General features: G+C 32.6%; 1 protein-coding gene and 1 long non-coding RNA gene across 3 annotated transcripts in view; one reads left to right on the forward strand and one right to left on the reverse strand.

The window, feature by feature from the left end:
* Positions 1-23,128, reverse strand: part of LOC138183598 (uncharacterized) — a 198,845-nt gene that overhangs the window by 8,536 nt on the left and 167,181 nt on the right. The window lies entirely within an intron of this gene.
* LOC138183592 (neurotrimin) overlaps positions 13,960-23,128 on the forward strand; it is a 361,055-nt gene continuing 351,886 nt past the window's right edge. Inside the window, exon 1 of the mRNA XM_069120754.1 lies at positions 13,960-14,050. Coding sequence (XP_068976855.1) covers positions 13,978-14,050 — 73 coding nt within the window. The 5' untranslated portion in view covers positions 13,960-13,977. The remainder of the gene's footprint in view (positions 14,051-23,128) is intronic.

Here is a 23,128-nt window from a genome sequence, read left to right on the forward strand (position 1 = left end):
CGTGTGTACACACGTCATAAGCATCCAGGTGGAAACATAGAGGTTTATCGAGGGATGGGTACGGAAGTATGGATGTATAGGAGAAAACTCTTCCCGCAGTAAATATTGTAACATCTGGCGCGACTCATACGAGTTCGAGTCACGCCTCCAGCCCTCTACATTTCATTTCACTTCTTAGATACTTCACTGAAATACTGTCGAGGATCCACTGGCTGGTTCTACTCGGCGTAGTAGAGCATGGTCGATGCTTCGGGTAAGGAAAAAGGGAACGCGGAAAAAGGGGTCCGTGTTTGTTCCGGTAGCTTCTTGGATTTGCACGAACAGCCTTTCTCTATCCCTACTCTACGTTTTACTAATCCCTACGTGTGCGTCTGTGAACTGTGTATGTACGTGTATAAAGGATGTTCCAGAAACAAAACTATCCTCTAATTTTTTTAAGGAGCGTACGACAAAAAAAGAAACTGAAATTTCTGACTTACATTCGAATCATCCAATCATTCGTATAGTCTTTATATAATCTTTGGTTTAATGACTAAAAAAAATTGCAATTCGCATAGTATTACACGTGTGGTAAGCCTATTCTTGTCTTATAACAGTTCATTTCATGCTTTTATTATAAAATTTTAATGAAGCTTCAAATAACTTATGTTTATGTAACACTTTCTGTTTTATTATGTAACCACGAGGTACATTAATAAAATTTACTTGTTAAACCTTAGGACATCCTGTACAGGTGTGTACGTAGATATGCGTTCACCAAGTTGCAGTCAGGTCGTCAGGTTTTCGTGGGAAAGACAGATCGTTATGTTACTTTTGGATTACACCATAAGGTGGAACATGGCTTTTTCGTTCTCTCGTCACGCAAACAGAAACGGTGAACATCGGGTCGGGACGTTTTCACTGGCGCGATCTGTCTCCGGTGTAATTTTTAATGTCCTCGATCAATTTAACAGGACACCAGACAGTATACGATTTTTTATTATTTTCTTGTTTTTTTTGTTCTCTATTTTTTCTTCTTTCTTTCTCTCTCTCTCTCTCTCTCTCTCTCTCACTCTCTCCTCCTCCTCTCTCTCTGGTTTTTGCTAGAGGGAGAAACAATTTATTCCACGAACGCACCGAGCTGAGTTATCGATTCGATGTGAAGCGGTCGAATGCACGTGAACGCCTATTTTTATCGACGGCAATTATTGAGTTAGCCAAAAAATCTTAACGGTTTCCACTGGTGTAACCTCAATTGATAGATATTTTTTTTTAAACTCATCACTATATAACGGGCACTTTATGGGAACTCTGATGGTTTACGGAAACTGCTATCGATTGATACAGATACGTCAGAAATATTTGTAAAAATAGTTTGTCAAAATATACTAAAAAAAGTAGTAATCATTGTAACATATAATTCTACAAGGAATAATTAAAGGTTGTTAAGAAAATGAAATATCAATAATAAGACTATTTCATACTTATAATTGAAAACTACTACCGCTATGATTCCTATTTATATGATTTTTATAACGATGACCATTATTTTATAACGATGGAGGGAATCATCTTCAAATTTTGATTTTACACTTGAAAGTAAGTAAGTTTTTGTTGAAATATTTACTAAAAAGTATACAAACTATTATTCTACTATATATATATATTAATATATAATAATACTATTGCACTTTGGATTATTTAGTTAAAGTTGCCTTTGCTGTGAATCAGAAAAATTATCTTCCAATGGAAAATTAACTATTGGTAATACGTTTTGATAAAACATTGATGAATATCCTGAAATGAAAAGTTTCTGAACGATTAAGAAAGTAATTTTCTTCGATAAAAAATATGATACTTGTATATGTGATAAACAAAATAAAAATAAGGGATTTTGCTATAAAAAGGTAGATGTTATATTAACCGATAGTAACTCACGTTTTATACCGAAATACGCAGGCAAGAATGTCTAAATTTCGAACGAGAAGGTATACCTCAATACATAAAAGTGGAATATTTTTCTATCTTCTATTTGACACCTGGCACTGTGGATTGACCGATAGCATGACCAAAGGCAAAGTGTAATTTACGTTTGCGTATTTCGGCATCGACGCTTCGAATGAATGAAATCTGGCCTCTCTTCTCTCGCTGTCACGTCCACCCATACAGAATGTTTAAGTTTAATCTATCAATGAATGTATCTTTAAAACCAAATTAAATAGAGACTATTGGATACATAAAATGGCGTATTTAGTTAAAACTAGTTGAGCAAATTGACAAGTATACCTGGTTATAACAGAATAACGTCGATTACATAACGAAATTTCACATGATGAAGTCTAATAGTAATTTGCATGATATACTGTTGAATATGTAAAGCATGATCAAATTCATCTTCAACTGGCCGTAGAAGCAATCATATTTTATCAAATTTTACATAAGTTCAAAAGAAATAGCAAGTTTTTAGAGAAAATATGTTAATAAATGGATATGTTATTGCGAATAAATATTACCGAAGTAATGGATAATTAACATTTCCAATGAAAATATTGCTTAATTACGTAAAATATGAATATATTTGTCCCTTAATCGATCTTTTTTGTAAATTTCTAAAAATTGCATTTAAATATAAAATAGGTACCAAATTACACTGCATAAATTTATTATAAAATTCATAAACTTTCAAGTTTACTCATTACGTATGTGTAGTATGTAAACTTCTGATGGCACAATACATGAATCTCAATATAAAAGCAGAAGAATCAAATATATAAAGTGTGTTGTACATACGTGAGTATGTAAGTCTCTACATATTCATCTCAACAGCTGGATCAAAAGTTACATATGCCAAACAGCCGTTACCAGTGCAGAAACTCGAACTTTCTGTCGAAAGGATCGACGAGTACGCTTTTCACTTGTAGGCTACGCGTTGAAAAAAATTACAGAGCTTTAGCGAGAAAAAATTCGTCGACGAGTTGGATGGTTAAATTGATCGAAGCAGTCGTCCACCGAGTGATTTTTCATGCTGATGGCCCGGTTCTTTCATCTCTGCGAAATATAGACGATTAAAAAAGTGGGACATTCTGTATACCGCCGCTACTATCTCTATTTACGAATTGTAATTCGCGCTTCCCTCTTGGTCCGCAAACTAGAACGGACCAATGTACGTTATTATATATATGTATATATGTATATAATGACGTATGTATAATAACGTAATATACACATATATATGCTGTCTATATTATATACTGTGTGTACGATTCAGGTGTTTTCTCATATGAAATCAACAACAATAAAAAATCTTACTTTCTCCTTCTGCAAACATTATTTCAATATCCAAATCATATCTAAGTGGTATCAAATATTGATCTTGATTCCTAATCCATCTACTAATAATTACTCTAAAAGCAGTCGAAAATTGATTAATATAACTAAAACACTTTACTATGTATTAGAAAGAACTGTAAACTTTAAACTTTATAATACAACATAATCATGATAAAACACACATAATACATTAATAAAAGGTATTCAAAAGTGTTCGAACACGAGCTTGTGTACGTACTTACTGTTTCGTGACCAAATTGTATTGATTATTGTAATATACAGGGTGGTTGGTAACTGGTGGTACAAGCGGAAAGGGGGTGATTCTACGCGAAAAAAGAAGTCGAAAATATAGAATAAAAATTTTTCGTTTGAGGCTTTGTTTTCGAGAAAATCGACTTTGAATTTTCGTTCGGTACGCTTGCACTTTATCACGAAAAATTAAAAAAAAAAAAAAAAATTTTTTATTCTATATTTTCGACTTCTTTTTTCGCGTAGAATCACCCCCTTTCCGCTTGTACCACCAGTTACCAACCACCCTGTATATATATAATATACTATATTCTTCAACTTTCGTATTAAAAATTAAAGTGTAAAATGTAGTAAATATTTGAAATATTAATCTGCGTCTAAGACAAAGTGACAATGTATACATATACGTATTGAAAATCTAGCAAAAATATCTTGAATTCGCCGAAGAAACTGTTCTCAATATGCGGTGCAGCCGCCACCGACCGCAAGCTTCATAAAAAGTAAATCTAAAGTCGAATTAAAGTGGCATCTTATCAAAAGCTAGCTGGAAAATAAATCTGTTAATAAAACTTTAAACTAAAGCTACAGCGACGCCATTCCCACGGTATTAATTTATCACGAAGCGCGCGTTGAAACGGAGAATATAGTATTCCGCGCGGAAGTATAATCACGCTCGCGAAATTCGTATCTAACAAGCATTGGATTTCAAATAACAAACGGGGCAAAGGCAACGCGTGTCTATCGCGCGTTTGGCCACGTTGTTCGCGTTCCATCGGCGCGGCTTTGTTTGCACGTGAAAACAAACGAACCCGGTAGATTTATAATCATCTTCTCGTTCCTCGAGCAGGTAGCTTTCGCATCTGCAGATTTCAATTGCGTGTACGCAAACAACGCGTGTGTCCTTTCGCTCGAAACACGGTTTCGGTCAACACCGGGTAAATATAAATTCCATAGGACACACGGAGCTTTGTCAACGGAACGTGAGCGCGGAAAAAAAGCGTTGTCACGCGTGCTCGCCAACTTTCACGCCCTCGTATCCTCGATCTACCTCCTCATTGTAAACAGCTGGGGCCCGGAAGTGACGTTATCCATCGATCCGGACGAGAGATACGACGTAGTTTGCTATTTTGTAATACTGTTGCGATTTGTCAGCTTTACATTACTAATAGAGGGATCATTATACTTGGTAATCCACATTAGAGGAGCCACCGAAACTACGTGAAATATTCGCAAAGACAGCGGCAACGGAATATTGTGAGAGTGAGAATTCATGTTGACGACGAATGATAGAGAATTAATAGAAGTGGTACGAGTCAACGATAATATCGGCTAATTATTAGGTTGATGCATATGAAGTGAAGACCACAAGAAAAAATCATGATAAATCACATGTTTTGTTTTCAACTTTCAAATTTTCGAATATCTTGAGAAGATATTGATTTCAAAGTATCAGTAATTATCCCTTTGACACCAGGTATGTTATTTTTATCGGAAATCGCTGCAAATCGCGTATATTCCAGTTACTAGGGAAACTGTTCAAGTTGAAGATGACCACTGATTCGTTGATATTGTCATTACTTGTTTCTTAAAATTGCTTCTAAACTGATACAGCGAAGAGATTTGAAGCAGATACCAATTACGCTTGTGTCAGATTCGTAACAAACTGGAACAAGATTCGAACAAGATATCAGCACGAATTCCAATAACTTCGGAAATACTGTCTACAAAACTCACAAAAATTTAAGTTAACATGTGAGTGAAGTGTAAATCATCGAAAATTATCAGAAATACATTCGACAATTCTGAAACTATTTTATTCGAATTCGTACGAGTAGCCATTAACTACAATTTCTTTTCTATTTAAACAAACCAAGCTGAAAATGATTATGTATTTAGATTACAGATGGTATTTGTAATATAACGAAGTTGTTTTACAATTTTCGTCTTCTTTTTTGATTCTCAAAAAGGCCAATAAATGTACAACGCTTCTTGGATTGCTATTACTACATTTATTAGAGTAGATTTCAATCGTCATAGAATTTTTATATTTATAACATGTGTTTTAGAAGAAACACGAAATAAATACATTGTAACAAAGAATTATAAAAATTCTTTAATTGTTAACGATCATTATTATTCGAACAGATGTACAAACAAATTAAGTTTCAGTAATAAAATCGATATATTACGTTACTGTACATATCGCACGAAATGAATAAAGATTACTGAATTATACTCCTACAAAACGATCTTCATCAAATACGACAAAGTTTCGATTTAATTAAGAATTGTTACAATCTATTAAACCGTGTTCTTGCAAACAACGATCGAGGAGAGATAACGAAACAAGTGGCTAATTAATTAAGGAAATTATCGTCTCTATCAGTCGCTTAGTCTTCTTCGAGGTGAAATTCCGCAAATGCTAGCAGGATCGCATAACTCCGTGGAACGATTGAAATTGAAGAGAGAAATCCCAACTGGCATATTCTTCAGAGGAATGGGAACGTCTTCGTTGATTTATGCGTGTCCATTAAGAATTCTCGCTAGATAGACCGTACTTAAAATTAGTATTAGCGGAGAGATTCTAAATTCTCATCCGATAGAAATATTTCATCAAGTCGCGAAGCGCAGTCCGCTAATTAGAAAGAAGGATTACAATCCCTTGGATCGCAACGCTTTGCAAGTTGATCGAGTATACACGATTAAACAATCGTTTAATTTTATTTGAACGAAACGAATAATTATAATTCCTACATAACCGGCTACGAGAATTTAATATCAAGAGCTACGAATAATCGATGAAATCGTGCGATGGAAACGTACAAGGCAAAATTTAACATTTGAAAACTGTTACATATGTATTACAAGTGGCCTGTTACGTGTAGCGTTTGTAATACGGACGTTATATCTCTGTGGCATTAAATAAAGTGTTTCATTAGGTTTTGCGATTCCAATCGCTACACGATAATTGATAAAAAGGTATTGATAAAAATTACGTGTATATATAATGTTGTCAGGATATTGGAAGGCCATAGATGAAAAACGTTCCTTCTTCAGACGAGTAATTTTGAAATTCGATATGGTGTTAAAAAGTTACACATCACCATCACATTAATTTTGGAATAAAATGTGTACATTTATCGCCCTTTCCATTATTTGAAAAATATTACTGACATATTGATGGTATGTTAATAACACGTTATACAAGCTAATGTTATTTAAACTAACATAACAATTAAACAAGTATTATTTGTTTCTTCGCGGACTAGCTACTTATTTTCAAAGGGTTTACATCTTTCAGTTTATCACATGACTTTCTTCTTCAATCATAGTTAAATCAATTAGATAACATATTAGAATACTTCTTAAAAGTCACCACAAGTGGTACGAAAGTTAAAAAATGCAGCAATGTTTAAACAAAATTTTAACTAATACAAGACCCATTACCTACATTTATTAAATCAGTAAAAATCAAATATTTTTCATGCTGTGAAAAATAAATTTCGCTATCTGTAACCGCATGAAAGTGAGTTAGCCGTATGATATTTACTCGCGTAAGTATCGTTTCGTTCTATCAATACGATATCTAGGTATTGAACCGATTGATACTCTGCTCTGACTAAATATTGCCGTAGCAAACACACAACGTGCCTTTCTGTTAATTATACAGAGTCGTCTATAGAAGACCATAGAAGCGATCCTCTAACCATTCGGAATGGGTTCACTTCGCGGCTAAATGCCTTGATGCTCCCAAAGAAGAAGAGGTACTACATGACCACAAGTGCACTACACTTCAAGCTGGTGGATGTAAGCGAAGGTAGGGACGGATGGAAACATCACTCGTGCTAAATTGAAGAAAGATGGGAAGCTCCTAACGAACAGGCTCGAAGCAAGGCATGAAGTGTGGCACACTTGTACGCGCAATCAAGGGAGGACTTTGTGGCAGGATACGGTGAACTGCATCCGGAGTATGTGCGTACAAATGAAGGCCAGAAATTCAAGGGATAATTTCGTCCCTATGTCCCTTCGACAACCGTCGGCTGTGTGCAACAGGATCATAGAACCAACTGACGCTGTTTTAGTAGACGTTTATCATTTGCGAATTCTCGCTCTATAAACTGGTGGCTAACTTTTGGAATAAACACTGGGGAAAGTGAAATGTGTAAATTTTAGAATAAAGCGAATCTTTTAGTTTGTGTAATGAAAGTGTACATAAGAAAGCGTGAGTTTAAACGGAAGAAGGATTATACCAAACTCTCATTCTTAGAATTTGCCAACGGATGTGATCAAATATTACGTAGATTGGTATATACGAAAAATCATTTGCAGAAATACAATTTTTAACACATTGTTGTATCTTTAAAACATTGTATATTTCACCAGAATAATTTACGTATTATTTTTAATGCATTTCTTTACAATAATTGATTAACTGCATTGATCCAAATCTAGTTATAGAATATAATTTATTCATTGAGGAATTATCTACATCATAAAAAAATGAAAGAACTATTGATTGTTGGATAAGTAGTAAATTATATTCAATAACAAATACAATATACTTTGTAGAATTTATTATACCGTAGAGAATAATGATACCACTCTTTTATAAACATTTATCATTATAAAGTGCTTGTACACGTAGCCTTTAAGAATTGTACGTCTGTGTGGCATAAGTAATGAGTATAAGTGGAGCAACGGGAAGTAGGAAGCAGCAATTTAATCAAAAGGGATTTAGGAAAGAAGGGAAATGTTAATACTGCGCGCAAGGACTCTGATAATTGCTGCAGTAGATTATTATTATTATCATCTAATTTATAGTCGTTACAATTTTATATTGGACATAGAATTATTTGTCTCCCATTGAAACGCGGTAGCGTAAAAATTATTATATTAACTGAAAATCGCAACAAATGGATGACAGTGATAATTAGAAAGGAGTGAAATTATTCTTCTCAATTATATTTGATAAATGGTATAATATATAGTATTGTGATGAACTTCTAGAGGAAGTATCTTCAGAAATAACTTTATTAGTATTATTTTGAAAACTGACAATTACAACACTGATTAAACAAAAATATAAACGTAATTGTTGCAAATGTTATAAATAAGCGATACAAATGTTATTAAGGACTTACATCTATAAAAACAAAAATCTTAAAGAATTAAATTTCAAATCGTTCATATTCATAACATAGAAATCATTATTCCTGAAAGGCAAAATATAGTGAATTCGATATATCCTATACGTCATAATTATGAGTGAAAGCTTACTGTGTTCGTTATGCCCACGTGCTGGTTGTTCATTAAAGAATTATAAGGATCATTTTCTAGTGTTCCATGGCCGCAATCCAAGCAGGCACGCCCCATATGGGATTTATTAGAATTAGAAATCTGATGCTCTACGTGTGGCTGCACGTTGTATATTAACATTAACGACCTAGAAGCTACGAGAGCCATTTGTACGCGAGCCAGTGAATTACGTAGAACGTGAGAGGCTTCCGGACGCGAATTATTAGTCTCATTATTACCCAGTTTCACCAGTGTAGGACAACATCTACACCGATCAAACGATTCTTTAAAAAAGAAAAATACATTATAATTACGTAAACCATAGTCTTTGTTATATGAGTATTGAACAACAATTTGGCAATACTATCGATAATTTTTCCATAAACATGTATAAAGTATCTTTTCCTTCCTCTTTTTTTTTATTAAGAGCATTTGAAACTACAATATTTGTATCAACAGAAAGCACATAACTAAATTTGAATACGATATCTGTGTAAACAAAGAGTACATACACTTTTTTAACAATGTTTCAGATTTCTAGATTGCAAGTTTCTAAAGAGTTACAATAATGAATATAATATATGAATAAACCAATAGATTTGACTAGATGATTAAAATTTTTATATTTAGAGGCAAGTAAAGTTCATTTCTTTGGAATTGCTTAATCAACTTGATATGCATATATGTTAAATAAAATAGTAATAAATGAGATTGAGAATATTGAAACTTGCATTATTTATTTTTCCATTGGTTTTGTAAAAATTGATTGAAAATTTTCATCGTTCAGCTATTGGATGTAATTTATTGGGAAGAAATTGAGATCACATTAAACGATTAGTAAATTATGATGCAATGTTCGATAATGGACTGAAATTTGAATCCTTTCATCAGTACGGTTTATTCTTCTCTTTTTTGTGAAAAGGAAAGGGATATTTATTTGGAATGACAGGAGTTGTTTTCCAAAATGTTCAGCCGTAAATACCATACGTGTACTCAATAATTAAGACCGATGGTGGCTGTATAGAACGTAAATAATGCTCGTAGAGTGTCTGTAAATATAATCTAAATCTGAAAATATATATTTTTAGTTTTATCGAAACTCCATACTTGTAAATTATCTGCACATTATCGTATTTGTAGATTTACGTTGCATTATGCAAATCACTTTCCATTGAATTGGATGAAATAACCGGATATCCGATGAAAAGCGCTTTTACCATCATAATGCAAGATGACTATGCCCAAAGCAACGAATGAATAATGTTTTAACGAATTTTTCCCATATTTTAGCTTTCTCATGTTTAAATAAACTGACTATGGATGTTAAAAAATAGACTTGAAATATAAGACTTTATATCGTTGGGCCATTTCGTTGTTCGTTTAATATCTATCTTTTAATATGCATTTGACTATAGTGTTTCAGTATATGAATATGTATATTACACTGATAGTTATAATTTTACAAACGTGAATACTTCATGAACGTGGCAATATCTATAAAAAATATAAGATCTAAATTTAACATAGATTATCCAATCCTTATAATCGATTCATTCTAAAAAAAAAAGGAATCTTGTATTAAAAGAATCCATTTTAACTACTATTTATAGAAATGGAGTGTCACAAACAAAAAAAAGGAGGTATATTGCCGCGAACTATAATTTACCATAGCTAAAGCAAAAGTTTATCAATCACCTTTAATCGAAAAAAAATCTTACATAAGAAGAATATATTTCACAATTTGTTGCTTATTTAAATAATCCTCTTTGAATAATCTTCCGTATAAATCTAAATCATACTAACTATCTTCGAACTTACAATAACTAACCAAGTACAAAATTTCAGAAACCAGACATGTATCCTACCGCAAACGGTAACAAACGTAGAACTTTATCGAATCCCGCCTCAGTTCTCTTAAATACCAGGATACGTATATGAAGGAAACATCGTCGCAAACGTAGTTAAGAAATTGGAATACCAATTCGCGGATTGATAATTGAAATAATCAGCGAGACGACGAGAACGTTCTCGATTAATTTGATAGATAATACGCGCACGACTACGTTCGTCGTCTTCGATGTCAGCTAAGGAAAGTTGACGCGGACAACAGAGCTTCCACGTCGAACAATTCTGTCATTCTCTTCCAGATGGTACCTAGGAATGTCCCTATGAGCGTCGTTCAGCCATTTCGTATCAGAAAGAGAGAACAGACACGATTCACCAGGGAATTATCGGTACTTGATTGCGCTTAATCCGCAAAGTTTTCTCGTTTGACTTTGCTTCCATCTAAGACCCATGTCACCAGGATTTTCAACGTGCACGATTTCCTGTCAAAATCCACTAAACGAAAAATGTCCGGCCAGTAAAGGAGAAAAATTCATATCAAACGCGAAAAAGTCGGCGAGGTGATTCTCTCGCTAACGACGTTCGTTTGGTGGAATGTGTTTGCACACTTGTTACACCCCGTCTTCTCCTTTTGCTTCTCTTCTACCTTCTTCGCGCCTTCCTCTTTATTCTTCTACCTTCGTGGGTTTCTCCGCTTTCCTTTTCTGATTTCTCGCTTAATTTTCTTTACTTTCCTTGCTCTTTCTTACGCATCGTTCCGTATAAACTACATGTTTCAACGTGTAGAGCGCACCATGTTGATGGATTCAATATTTGAAGGGAATAAATTATGGATATATTACGCTCGAAGCAATTATATACTTCTTAGTTCTTGGTTTTGTCAAGATTTAAAGATTTTTGCTCTTTCAAAAGGATGATGGTCAATTGAATTTTTCACGGGGATTTTTGAGATCACGATTGATCTGAATACAAAATTGCCAAAGTTATGGAGGTAACGTTTTTTGCTAAACGTGTGAAGGAGTATGTCGAAAAGTAAGATCATAATTTTATTTCTTCATTTTCGTAACGAAAGCCAGTTTCTAAAAACAATTCCAATAAAACTTTAACCTTTAACAAAAGCACGTAAAATCATAATGTTCTTGAGATACGTAATATTCTAGATATTTTTTCATAAAATAGCTTTTTGAATATTTACCGTTTGTTCAATACTAGTTAAAAATATTCAGATTGCACCTAATCTGTTATAACTATCATTTGTAATTAGTGAATTGAATCAAAATCAAATTAGTTAACCAAAAATCAATCGAGAATTATTTGAAATTTGATAAACAATAGATGCATTTATCCTATATAATTGGGTAGTATTTTCATTATGTTTGTTATAATTCATCTGTTATTCTCCCTTTTTTATAATAGAAAGATAGAGTACTACTTTCACCTTTTACAAAATATTTATATTTCATTTTTAGTATTAGTATCATTTTGAAAATGTACATTCGAAACACTAGGATTCTGTCTCGAAATCGTCTTAACAGCTCTACTAAATTAATTCCATTATGTTTCACAATTTTGGGCGCATTCCATGACATCTAGTTCTGCGTAGCGAAACTTGCTTTCCTCTCTTTTACCGCTTCCTTCCACACACACATACACACACATTCGCCTCTGTTTCTCACCCTCTCGATTCATAACGCATGTATATGACTGAAACTAATTTTAAGCACAGACGCAATGCTTCTTGCGATGTAATTTCTACAGTTTAAGTCCTTCAAGTGCGATATTTATAGATAGTATGCACCGCGTGCAAAATTTAAAGCAATCTGCATTATTATCATAGCTTCAGAAACTTGAATTTCCTTCGCTAAAAACATTCCACGATGTTTCTCGTCATTCTTAGAATAAATGTGAACTGTAACTTTCTTCCATTCTAAATATTTCATTACTTTACTCGTTTTACAATTTTAATATCAGAAAATTAATATATTCTGTAATATCTTCGGATAAAAACATGTATATGGTAACCTTTAATATTTTTTTAATAACATGTTAATGTTTTTATTAATGTTTTAATTAATGATTAGTGTTTTTTAAATTTTTCCAATAAGTAATTATTATTTATTTCGTCTAGATTATGCTATTAATTCATGAAAAGTAAAAATCTCTTTATATAACCTTTTAACACGTTTCTGACTAGCGATGAATTGCATATGTCTCAATTTGTACAAATAATAAAATATAAAATCCTGTAAATTATCATCCTTTATTGTGTTAAACAGCGATTGTCAAATTACATCTCAGTAAAGTTAACAAAATATTGAATCAATATTTTTATTCGATTATACAATCAATAGCACGGTATAATTTTTCCATGAAAAAGCTGTTCATTAACGTGTTAAATTTTGACATACACAAACAGCTTAAGAAATATTCATCTAATAATAATTAGTACTGATTTTAAATTCATATTATTGAACTCCTTTGTTATATTCTCTTTAATCCATTATCAAAATATCTTTCTGTAACTTTTCATCATAACTCCTGATGTTTTAAATCGTCTGTTAATCTCAAAATCGTACATCAATTTTGCACTCTGAAAATTTGTATGACCCCATCCACCAGTAGTTTCAGTATTCTTTCACAACGAAGCATTCAAAAATTAAGAACTTTATTTTCTTTTTCAAAAAGAAAAACACTATGAATATCTGAAAATTTATTTACCTAATAATCTTCTTGTCTTTCACGATTATCAAAAACACCGAAAGAAACAATTTCTATATTATTAAATTTATTTATACAACAACCTTTTTCTTTGTCTCTTGTTTCAGTTTTTACGTTATTAGGATGTCGTAGTAGCTTTCTTTCCTTTCTTAATTGTTATTGGTAAAAACACTACAAGAAACCGTTCTTTCATTACCAATATATAATTATACCAACGATAGTGAAACACAAAAAGGTTAATATCCTGGAGAGTGGGCTGCATAAAATTTCCGGTAACACGCTTAAGGGCGATCGTACTTTTTACAATCCGTTCGACAAATATCTGAAATCTTCTTTACACGATGGGAAGAACGAGGCGTCTGTAACATCGGCAAGTGTCTCCCGTAAGTAGTAAAGACACGAAAGAGACAGGCACGTGGAAGCCAGGACGCATGCGTGTCGTGTTGCTCCTGCAGGACTTTGCACGACAAGTCAGTCTGCATCTGGACTCCGGCTCGCGTACATTTTCCGGCTGTGCATGTGAGTGACTTGAAACGAATAGAATCCTGGAGGACACCAACTATGAGGGTAACTACGCGTTATCTGGTCTTATGGAGCTCGTTGATCATTGTTGCAGCGACTCATCGATCAGAAGGTGAGTGTTCGATCGTCTGACTAAAATTCTCCAATTCTACTTTGAGATCTTACAAGTAAATTCATTGTTAAAAATTTTGATTTGAAATCTTCTTTTCTAAACATCGACGGTGAAATAAAACTAACAAATCTGGTAATCTGGATATTTTCGGTATTTTGAAACAGTGGTAGGTTGAACGTTACATAATTCCGCGATGACGCGTGGTATTTATACGAGAATCTCTTGTTTGGAGTATTAATGAGAAAACGGGTAAACAATGCAAGAACTTGGAGAAACGGATTAAGGAATAAAGGATACTTGCTGTATGCGTGTTGCTTGCACGCTATTCATTACGATTATGTAAATCCCGCGTCGCACAGTGTGCTGCTTTGGTAACCCCTTTTCGTAGAAAAGGATGTTGCAATTAATTTCCTTCGCTAAAAGTGTCGTAAATGGTCGCTCGGAATTATTTGATTCGTCTTGTTAGTGGCTGTAATCGCGTGAATGATGATTCCCGTAATCGACTATTTATTTTGCTCTTTTAAATCATGAATTAAACCCCGTCGTAGAAATATTATTCGGGCAATCAGAGCGTTTCAATGTGCAAATTATAATATTTGTTCCGTTGTAAATATATATTTTGAGATTGAAAAATATTTGAACATAAAAATATTGACAGAAAATTATGGAATTTGTCAAATTACTCTTGGAAAAGTTTTACGTTACGTTCTTTAATTTATGTTCTACGAAAACACCGAAGGAAACTATATATTTTATAATAATACAATGTTCATGTTTTATAGTGTACCGTTTCATTTTATCAGTGACAAAAATTATCCGTCCTTTTATGAAAATATCGCATTGAAATTATGATTTAAGTGAGGAATTATTTAATGCATATTGAGGGGCGGAAAAGTTCCCTCTGAATCTTTCACGTGGCCATTTGAAACTTCAAGTCAAAGCAAACTTTGACGTGAACTTTTTGCGAAGAACTTTCCACGAGGGGTCGTTCTAAATAACAACAAATATACCAGGAACTATGAGCAGCTCGTATACGATGAATAATCATCTTGGATGTTTTGAAAAAATATTTAATTAGATTAAAACGCTAAGAAGTGACAATTCTAATAACATTATAATATAAAGTATAAAATGTAACATCTGGTTCAAGCTGAAGATTATTCCGTAGCCTTATTTCACTATAAATCATATATGCCTTATGATGTAAAATAAAAAATAAAGTAAAATTTGTTAAAGCTTTTCAATGAATGTGTAACGCATAAATAAATAGATGTTTTAATACATACGATTAGTAACGTACACGTGAAAAATTTTTAATAAATAGGAACTTACTAAATTTAGATGAAAGATAACAATGAGAGCATTACTCCATATGACGAATCGATCCAAATATTTTTCGAAAAACAACGATCGTATATTTTCACTCACGTACATTTTTTCGACTAAAGAATTTTATACGAATGTAGATTAATTTCATGAACAGAACTCTATCTAAACATAAAATATTGTTTTATTCTCGTATTTAAAAAGATTGAAAACCATTTTCTTTATCGTTTTAAAACACATCGCTCAATTTAACCATAAAAATTTACCCTTTTATGCGACACAGGTTTCACGTTTTGTTACGGATGAAAAAATAATGAACAGTAGGTTACGAATAATTTTATTTTTATTCGACTATAATATAATGGATAATTATTCACGTTTAACGTAGACAAGCGAATGTAACAACTTTGCGTTCCGTTTTGTTTGCTTGTTCGTTTAAAGGAAAACTATAAATTAAGTCAGTAATACATGTATAACACAGCACATTATACAAAAAAACCTTCTCTGTATACCTATATCGAGGTAGTACTTCTTACTTAAGGCGATGTAAACCTTTCTTGGTTCACAGCCAGAACGATATTTTTTGGTAGACGAATAGCTTCGATTAAAGTTACAAATAACCTCTGTATATTCCACTCTTTTCTACTGTAACGTTTTATATGCATAGAAATACTGCAATATCATTAAACAGCATAATTAGTATAGTAGTTTCATCCACGGATTGCTCGTATACCTGATATTCTGGGTCAGGTTCTGGGTTCGTCAGTGCAATCATTACATGTATGACCATTTTATACAAAACTGTATTATAATAGCTCTACATACATAGATCTATGCATATAACATACTGAAGCTTGTATTATTGTACGAACAATAACACTGATTTGAGCACAACTAATTATACTAGCTGACTTAGCTAGAACTAGATACATTAGCTATATTATCATTTGATAGCATTACGGATATATTTTCGTAAAAAATTTCGCCTGATCCTAAATCTTGGTAATTCAAACTTGCCACTATTCTTCTGCGTGCATTACAATGAATGTTTTTCTTTTCTTTTCGTTTCGTTCAGGCAATTTTAATCTCCACGAGGAGATTATTTTTCGGTACAGTATACATTCTTTGTTAGAAAATACAGCATGAATTACAGACACACTATTTGCCCCTATTGTTAGGTTACAGTTTTCTAAAAATGAATAAACGAAATCACAAATTGCTACTATAGCTTTTCAACTGAACGTTTATGTAAGGAAAGAAAATATAAGAATTTGTAAAATATAATATAATATTTTTAAATGTACGTAATATAATTTGATTCAGTATAACGAATCACTACTGATACTATACGAAAGAAATATTAGCGTAAAGAAAAGAAAGCTAGCATGATTTACACAAATCACGAACTACACGAAAAATTGCAAAATGATTGTTGTTTAAATATATAATATAATCTAACATGAATAATAAATATAATACATACAATTTTAAATATAATAATGAAAATAACACTCGATGTGTTACACAGTTTTCTTTTGTGATGATAGAAAGTCCTTAAAGATAATTTATTCAAACAATTGCAATAGTCCCTTTAGTATAATAATAACTTGATACACGGTGTATTTCATCTTAGGGATGGATGGGATCTTGAAGGGGAATAAAGGGGGAAAATTTTCTAACGAGATAGGAATGTAGAATACAGGGAGGGAAAACATTCACGAGAAGTCAGTCTATAACTTTGTCCCACAATGGAAGTAGGACTTTCTGCGCCGTTGAACGGAAAGGATCTCCTAAAATTGCTATGAATGACGAATAGAATAACGCCATGGGGATTACATGCCTCTAGACATCCGCATTATTAATATTAAAAATTTCGTTTCTTATTCGCTACGCTGAAGTTTCAAATAATAATTATCAATTAATGATCACGCATCTCCGTTATTAAAAAAATATTTAATCAATATAAAGGAACTACTCTTGAGTCTTTCAAAGTTATAATTTTCTAAATATGCGGATACTTAAAATTAAACACAGGAATTTCGACAAAAATTTATTGCTGTAAGTTTCTTCAATTTAATTTTGTTTAGAGATTGTCAAACTCTTCGAAACATCGGAAACTTATCTATTTTATATTTTACATGCTATATAGAAAATAAACGCAATTTTTTATTTATAAATTTAGACTTTTTTATTTATAACATTAAGGTTCGGTTTCTCCTCCTAAAATTGATCTTGAGCTGTTACTTTATTTTCTTGTCTTGAAATAGTTAGCAGAGAAAAATTTAGGGCTCTGCCTGGTTAGGGCTACATTGTTCTTCGAAATTGGCCGTGATTTCTCTCCGGGGTAGCAACCCTCTAGAGAGTCAATGATTTGTGGTAGACAAACCCACCAGTGATTGACCGTAGCAGTGGTGCTGTCAAAATGAGCAAGAATTCAAAACGTAGTCAGCTTCGTATGTATGTCATTTGTATACATATGACAAGATAATTTAAGTGCGAAATTTAATAATTTTGTGAGAATAAATTTGCGTTTAATGTTTCACCGCGATATCTGAGTCAATTTATTCTATCGTAAAAGTACCCTAATTAGAAATATCCGTTAATCGAATATTTCATTATCCAAACAATTTACATTAATTTTCACGATTATCCACTCGTGATCTTCGATTAAAGTATAATATAAAATATTACGAGTTCCTGAAAAATTCAATTGAATTAAACTCAGTTTTTAATGTTATTTACTAATTTATTTAATCCTTAAAAATGAAAGAAATTAAGTGAAGGATTTTCTATCTTTTCTTATCTTATACATAAAGCAAAGTTATTTGTTTCACCGTTATTTAATGCATAAATAATTAAAGCATTATACACTAACAATAAATAATCAAAAAATTCGCGGTCGACTGAAATATAGAGAATATATTTTATTATAATAATTTTTAATATCTGAACAACATTTAATATTCAAATAAACTGGAACATTTGAAATGTTTAAAATCGATCCTCAGGCAATCGATTACATGTGCTTGAAAATATTATGCAACCAACTGCTGTCAAAAATAAAAATTCGGATTTTTTGGTGTCCGTGAAACTTCTGGCTTGCATGCAGTGATTTTAAAAAATATATTTTCCAGTATGCTCGCGATCATAACAGTTTGCATCGGAACGGCGAGCAATTATACGAATGCTCGTACTTTTGGAAACATCATTGTCGAGCATCGCGAATTATTATGTGGGTCGCGTTCGTTTGTTTTCGCCGTAACGTTCCAGCATCACCGATGAGAGGGAGAGGGAGGACATTTTCAAAGGAGCGTGAAAAAACAAAGTGCAATCTGTACTGGCGCCGTTGGAGCCGTACATTGAAATTCACTGGTCCAAATTCACCGGGCAGCCAAACTTTTAAATTAAAAGCCTCACTAAAATTTGTCCTAATCCTGTTTAAATACAACGCAGCCAAAAGATTTGCATAGATTAACATCCGCGTTCTCCTATACGAGCCTTTCGAAACTTTCGATAAAATATCGTTAACGACCGCGGGAGGAACCGCGTTAATTTGCTCATCACTAAAATCATTTCTCTAAATTATCACTATTCTTCCTCAATGAAACGAAATAAGGTGGCCACGTATATTGTATCCCTGTTACAGAATTGATATAACATGAATGACGTGTTTTTCGAATTGCAGTTGTCGCTGTAACCTTGCAAGTATTAATCAAGAACTGAAAATTCACACAATTTGAAATCTCTTTGTGTTCACTTGAGGTGTCTCTTCAGATATCTATGTTCATCATCATTAGTGAAGTCACTTAATTTCAACATGAACGAACATGGATTTAAATATCAATAACTTGATTTTAGATAGAATGACTTCAAGTAAAATAATTTCAAGTATAAACCAGCTCATATAAAATGTAAAATACTTTAATAAAATAGTGTATTATTATATTCAAAGGTATTTCATTGCGTTCTGTGATGTCATTGAGTTGTATCACTTTTAAGAAAAGAATGAGATATGAGATAAAAATACACGTTATGTCTCACATATTTCGTGTTACTGCAGTTCCATCAGGAAAGATCTACTCTCGAGAAGCGAAGATACAAACTTTCTGAAAACATAGCGGTACGCGGCAAAGATAATTTCATCGTTGAACTCATACCCTGATTAATTAATATTCAGCTTTTATCAATGGCCGAATGGAACTGAAAGAGAAGAATGTATGACTAAGTGGACGTCACGGGCATAAAGCAGCGGAAAGACGTAATTAAAATGGAATGCATAGGAACGTAATGCGTGGCATTCTTTTCTGCGAGAAAAATCTTTTTCGCGATCAATTAGACCTCTTCTGTAAATAGTCGGTTTCGTTGATACATTTCTTATCAGTGTCAGCGTCGTTTCAGAATAATGATTTGTATTCTTGTCCTGAAAATTTGAAAATGTGATTACGAAAGTATTCAAATACTCATAGACACCTCCTATGGATATATTACGTGTGTTATACGAAACATTTTGAAATATCGATGGTATGGTGGATAGTAAAGTTTGAAACAAATCTGAAAATGTACATGCAGACCACAAAATATTTAGTTTAACTGTATGTTATTCGGAAATTTTGTATTATAAATTTTTATCAATTCTATTGGGAATTTTTATCAAATAATGAAAGGTTTGAACAAATTCTGTTCTTAATTAAAAATCTTATCCAATCATACGATGCAAGATTAATATGTATACGTTTTGTAAAGTTCACGAAGTAATCGTGGCACGTATAAAAAGCAAACGTCAGTCAAATTCTTTTAAGAAAAAGCATTCTTAATATTCTTTTCAATACCTAAGGACGTTCAACTTCTAAGTTTAAGACTGAAATTGAATTTAGCTTCTAACTTTCGATGAAAAGTCATTGAATTCTACTTCGCGAGACTCTCTAACGCCGAGAAAACTTCATCGAGAGAACTTTCCGGTTCTAATGTTTAGTAATGTACTAGAATTCTATTGTTAAACAGCTTCCAGTGTTGAACGAAACTTGATGATATTTTCGGAATTGTTAATTCTGAAATTAGTATATAGTATAGGATACAATATCTTTCCAGAGCAATTTTATGAATTAGTTACGGTTAGAAAGAATAAATGTCTCCTTAATTTAAAGAAAATGTAGATGTCCTATATAAAAGTTTGTATTGTATTTTCGGTTTCGTTCTTTCATAACTAATCATCCCCTACTACGGCTAGGTACTAACATGAACTAAAATTACATGTACTACTTCTAACCAATACTACTAAGCCATCTCTTTTATATCAAGTACGTTATAATAATATTTCACTTCTGCTCGTTTCAAACCTGCAGTACCCAGTATCTGTCTTATAATATATGAAGGCCACAGGGGAAAGACAAGATAAGTCACATTTCCTGGCTTTTGTAGGAGAGCAATCTTAAAATTCAATACACCGTTAACCAATTTCGATATTACCATCTTGAAATCATATACGAGATTCTGTCACCTTCTCATAGATTTAAAAAATATGTTTTATCCTGTAATTAGCTGTATTATTTATCACTCATTTTTGTATAAATCTTCGTCAAGTTACCTATCTTTAGCTCTTAACTGGTTTCGACATGGAAGATTACAATGGATAATCATATGGATGGTTACTTTATTTCAGAAAATATTAACAACATATAACGAATTGAAATTAAAGTTTTTATTCTAATTGTGAATGAAATAACTTAATTCAAATCTGAGCTGAGTCAAGGGGTTGTATATTGATTGTAAGTATGACTCAACGGCACCAGGAGAAGGTTAAAAGGTTTATATTAGGGAACCTAACAGGTCGTTCCCATTTTCAACTGGATCATTTTAAAACAGTCCCTTTTAACTACTATAATTTAATGATATTAAAATCAACTAAAAAATTCTCAAGGGAAGACTTGCCATTAAACTACGAATCTTTAAAGAAGTTCATTGTTTTACCAAGAAAACCAAATAAGGGAAAGATAAATCGAGATTTAAAATTTTCATAAATGTATGAATATTCTAATTATCATATTTCTTCCATACTCACTTGACGTAAAATAAATCTTCGTATCCACTGACTGATATCAATCAAACCAATCGCCGTAATACGGATCTGAAATTTTTCGCGTATCCCTGCGATTCCCTTCGCTTTCCATTCGTGACACTTTTTCCGTCCGTTGTGCATCAACAGTTATGTAAAATCAAGATTAAAAAGAATGCTAACATTTCGCAACCTAATTCTGAAACAATAATACGAAAGACGCGGAGCGGAGAAACAATAAAACGTGCAGAGACATGGCACTAGAGGAGGCCAGTCAGCGGCAGTTTCAAACTTCATGTCACGGCCAGGTCCGCTAATTATTCGCGAGCACGCGAATGAGAGAAATTCCTTTCTCTTTCACTGTGAGTTGTAGGTGTATACAAACGTCCTAGGTGCACAGTGTTATACAACGCAGACCAATTTCCATTATACTACGCGCTTCTGTTATGCAAATGGAAACGCGTGTCGGGAGTGGTCGAATTCTTACACGATATTCGGAACAAAGTCTTTTTGAACAAAGCATAAGACTCGGCCATGCATGTTGACGAATACTAGAGTAATATATATCGATGTTTCTATGAAACATCAGATCGTGAATTTGCCTCCATTCTTTGGTAATTAAATTAGACAAGCTTTGACGTAAGCCAGATAATATTCTTCAGCAGGGGATGCTATGTGTTGCTTATGGTGATCGAATGAAAATAATTTTGTACATCATCGAGCAAAGATTTAATCAAATAATAATCTAACGTGATGTAAATATATTGAGTTGATTCGAAGGTATGGTTGCTGGATTTTGTTTGATTATTTATAACCTAAGCTCTCTTGCACAATTTAAATATTATTACATCTTTATTTGAGTAGTTTCAGACAGGAAATAAATGCAAAATGGAGGAGATAACTTCTACAGCGATTGAACAAATAACTACTGAATTCTGCTGGAAGAAAATCACATATAATAATAGATTGATTGAAGATTAATTAAAAACGTGCTAATAGCGTGTACAAAAAAGTAGGGTATTCGTTAACAGGGCTGATATATGAATAATTTATGAATACTGGACTTGTTTATGACTGATGGATAGAAAAATTTTACTCTTAATACTGCTATTAATAAGGTAATAATGTAAAGACTTGAATAATAAATTTCGTTCCTCTTTATTCGTCTTTTGTTCTTCACATCAAGTGCTATTTGAGAGAACTAAGAAAATCTAGGTCACTATTCAATGCAATTATATTACAATGATCATACATATTCAGTAGAGAATTACTATTTGATGGAAGGAAATAATCGATTTCTCTTTTAAGAAGCCCCTCTATTTACGTTTGAAACAATTGTTATCTGTGATTTGACTGAAAAAGAATTAACTAATACAATTGGCATTTCAAATCATGTTCTTCGAACTGAGTCCCTTTTTTGATCGGGTCATTTAAATATTTCATGAATCTTTTTTACTCATTTCGCGCAGTATCTAATTGATTTATTTGAAATGTATACTTATTCTTCACTTTCTCGAAATTCCCTTCATAAAATTAATATTTGCATAATATTTTGAAATATTAAATGTCATAAAACATTAAAAAATAAGGAAATTAAGACACTATTTAGGATGCTAATTATGAGTTATTAATTGCGCCAAAATAATAATATAGTACAATTCAAATTCCTTCTGAAATGCTTTATTATTTGAGAAAGTATA

Source organism: Bombus flavifrons, chromosome 9, assembly GCF_040668555.2.
Source record: "Bombus flavifrons isolate JBK064 chromosome 9, iyBomFlav1_principal, whole genome shotgun sequence".
Taxonomy (NCBI): domain Eukaryota; kingdom Metazoa; phylum Arthropoda; class Insecta; order Hymenoptera; family Apidae; genus Bombus; species Bombus flavifrons.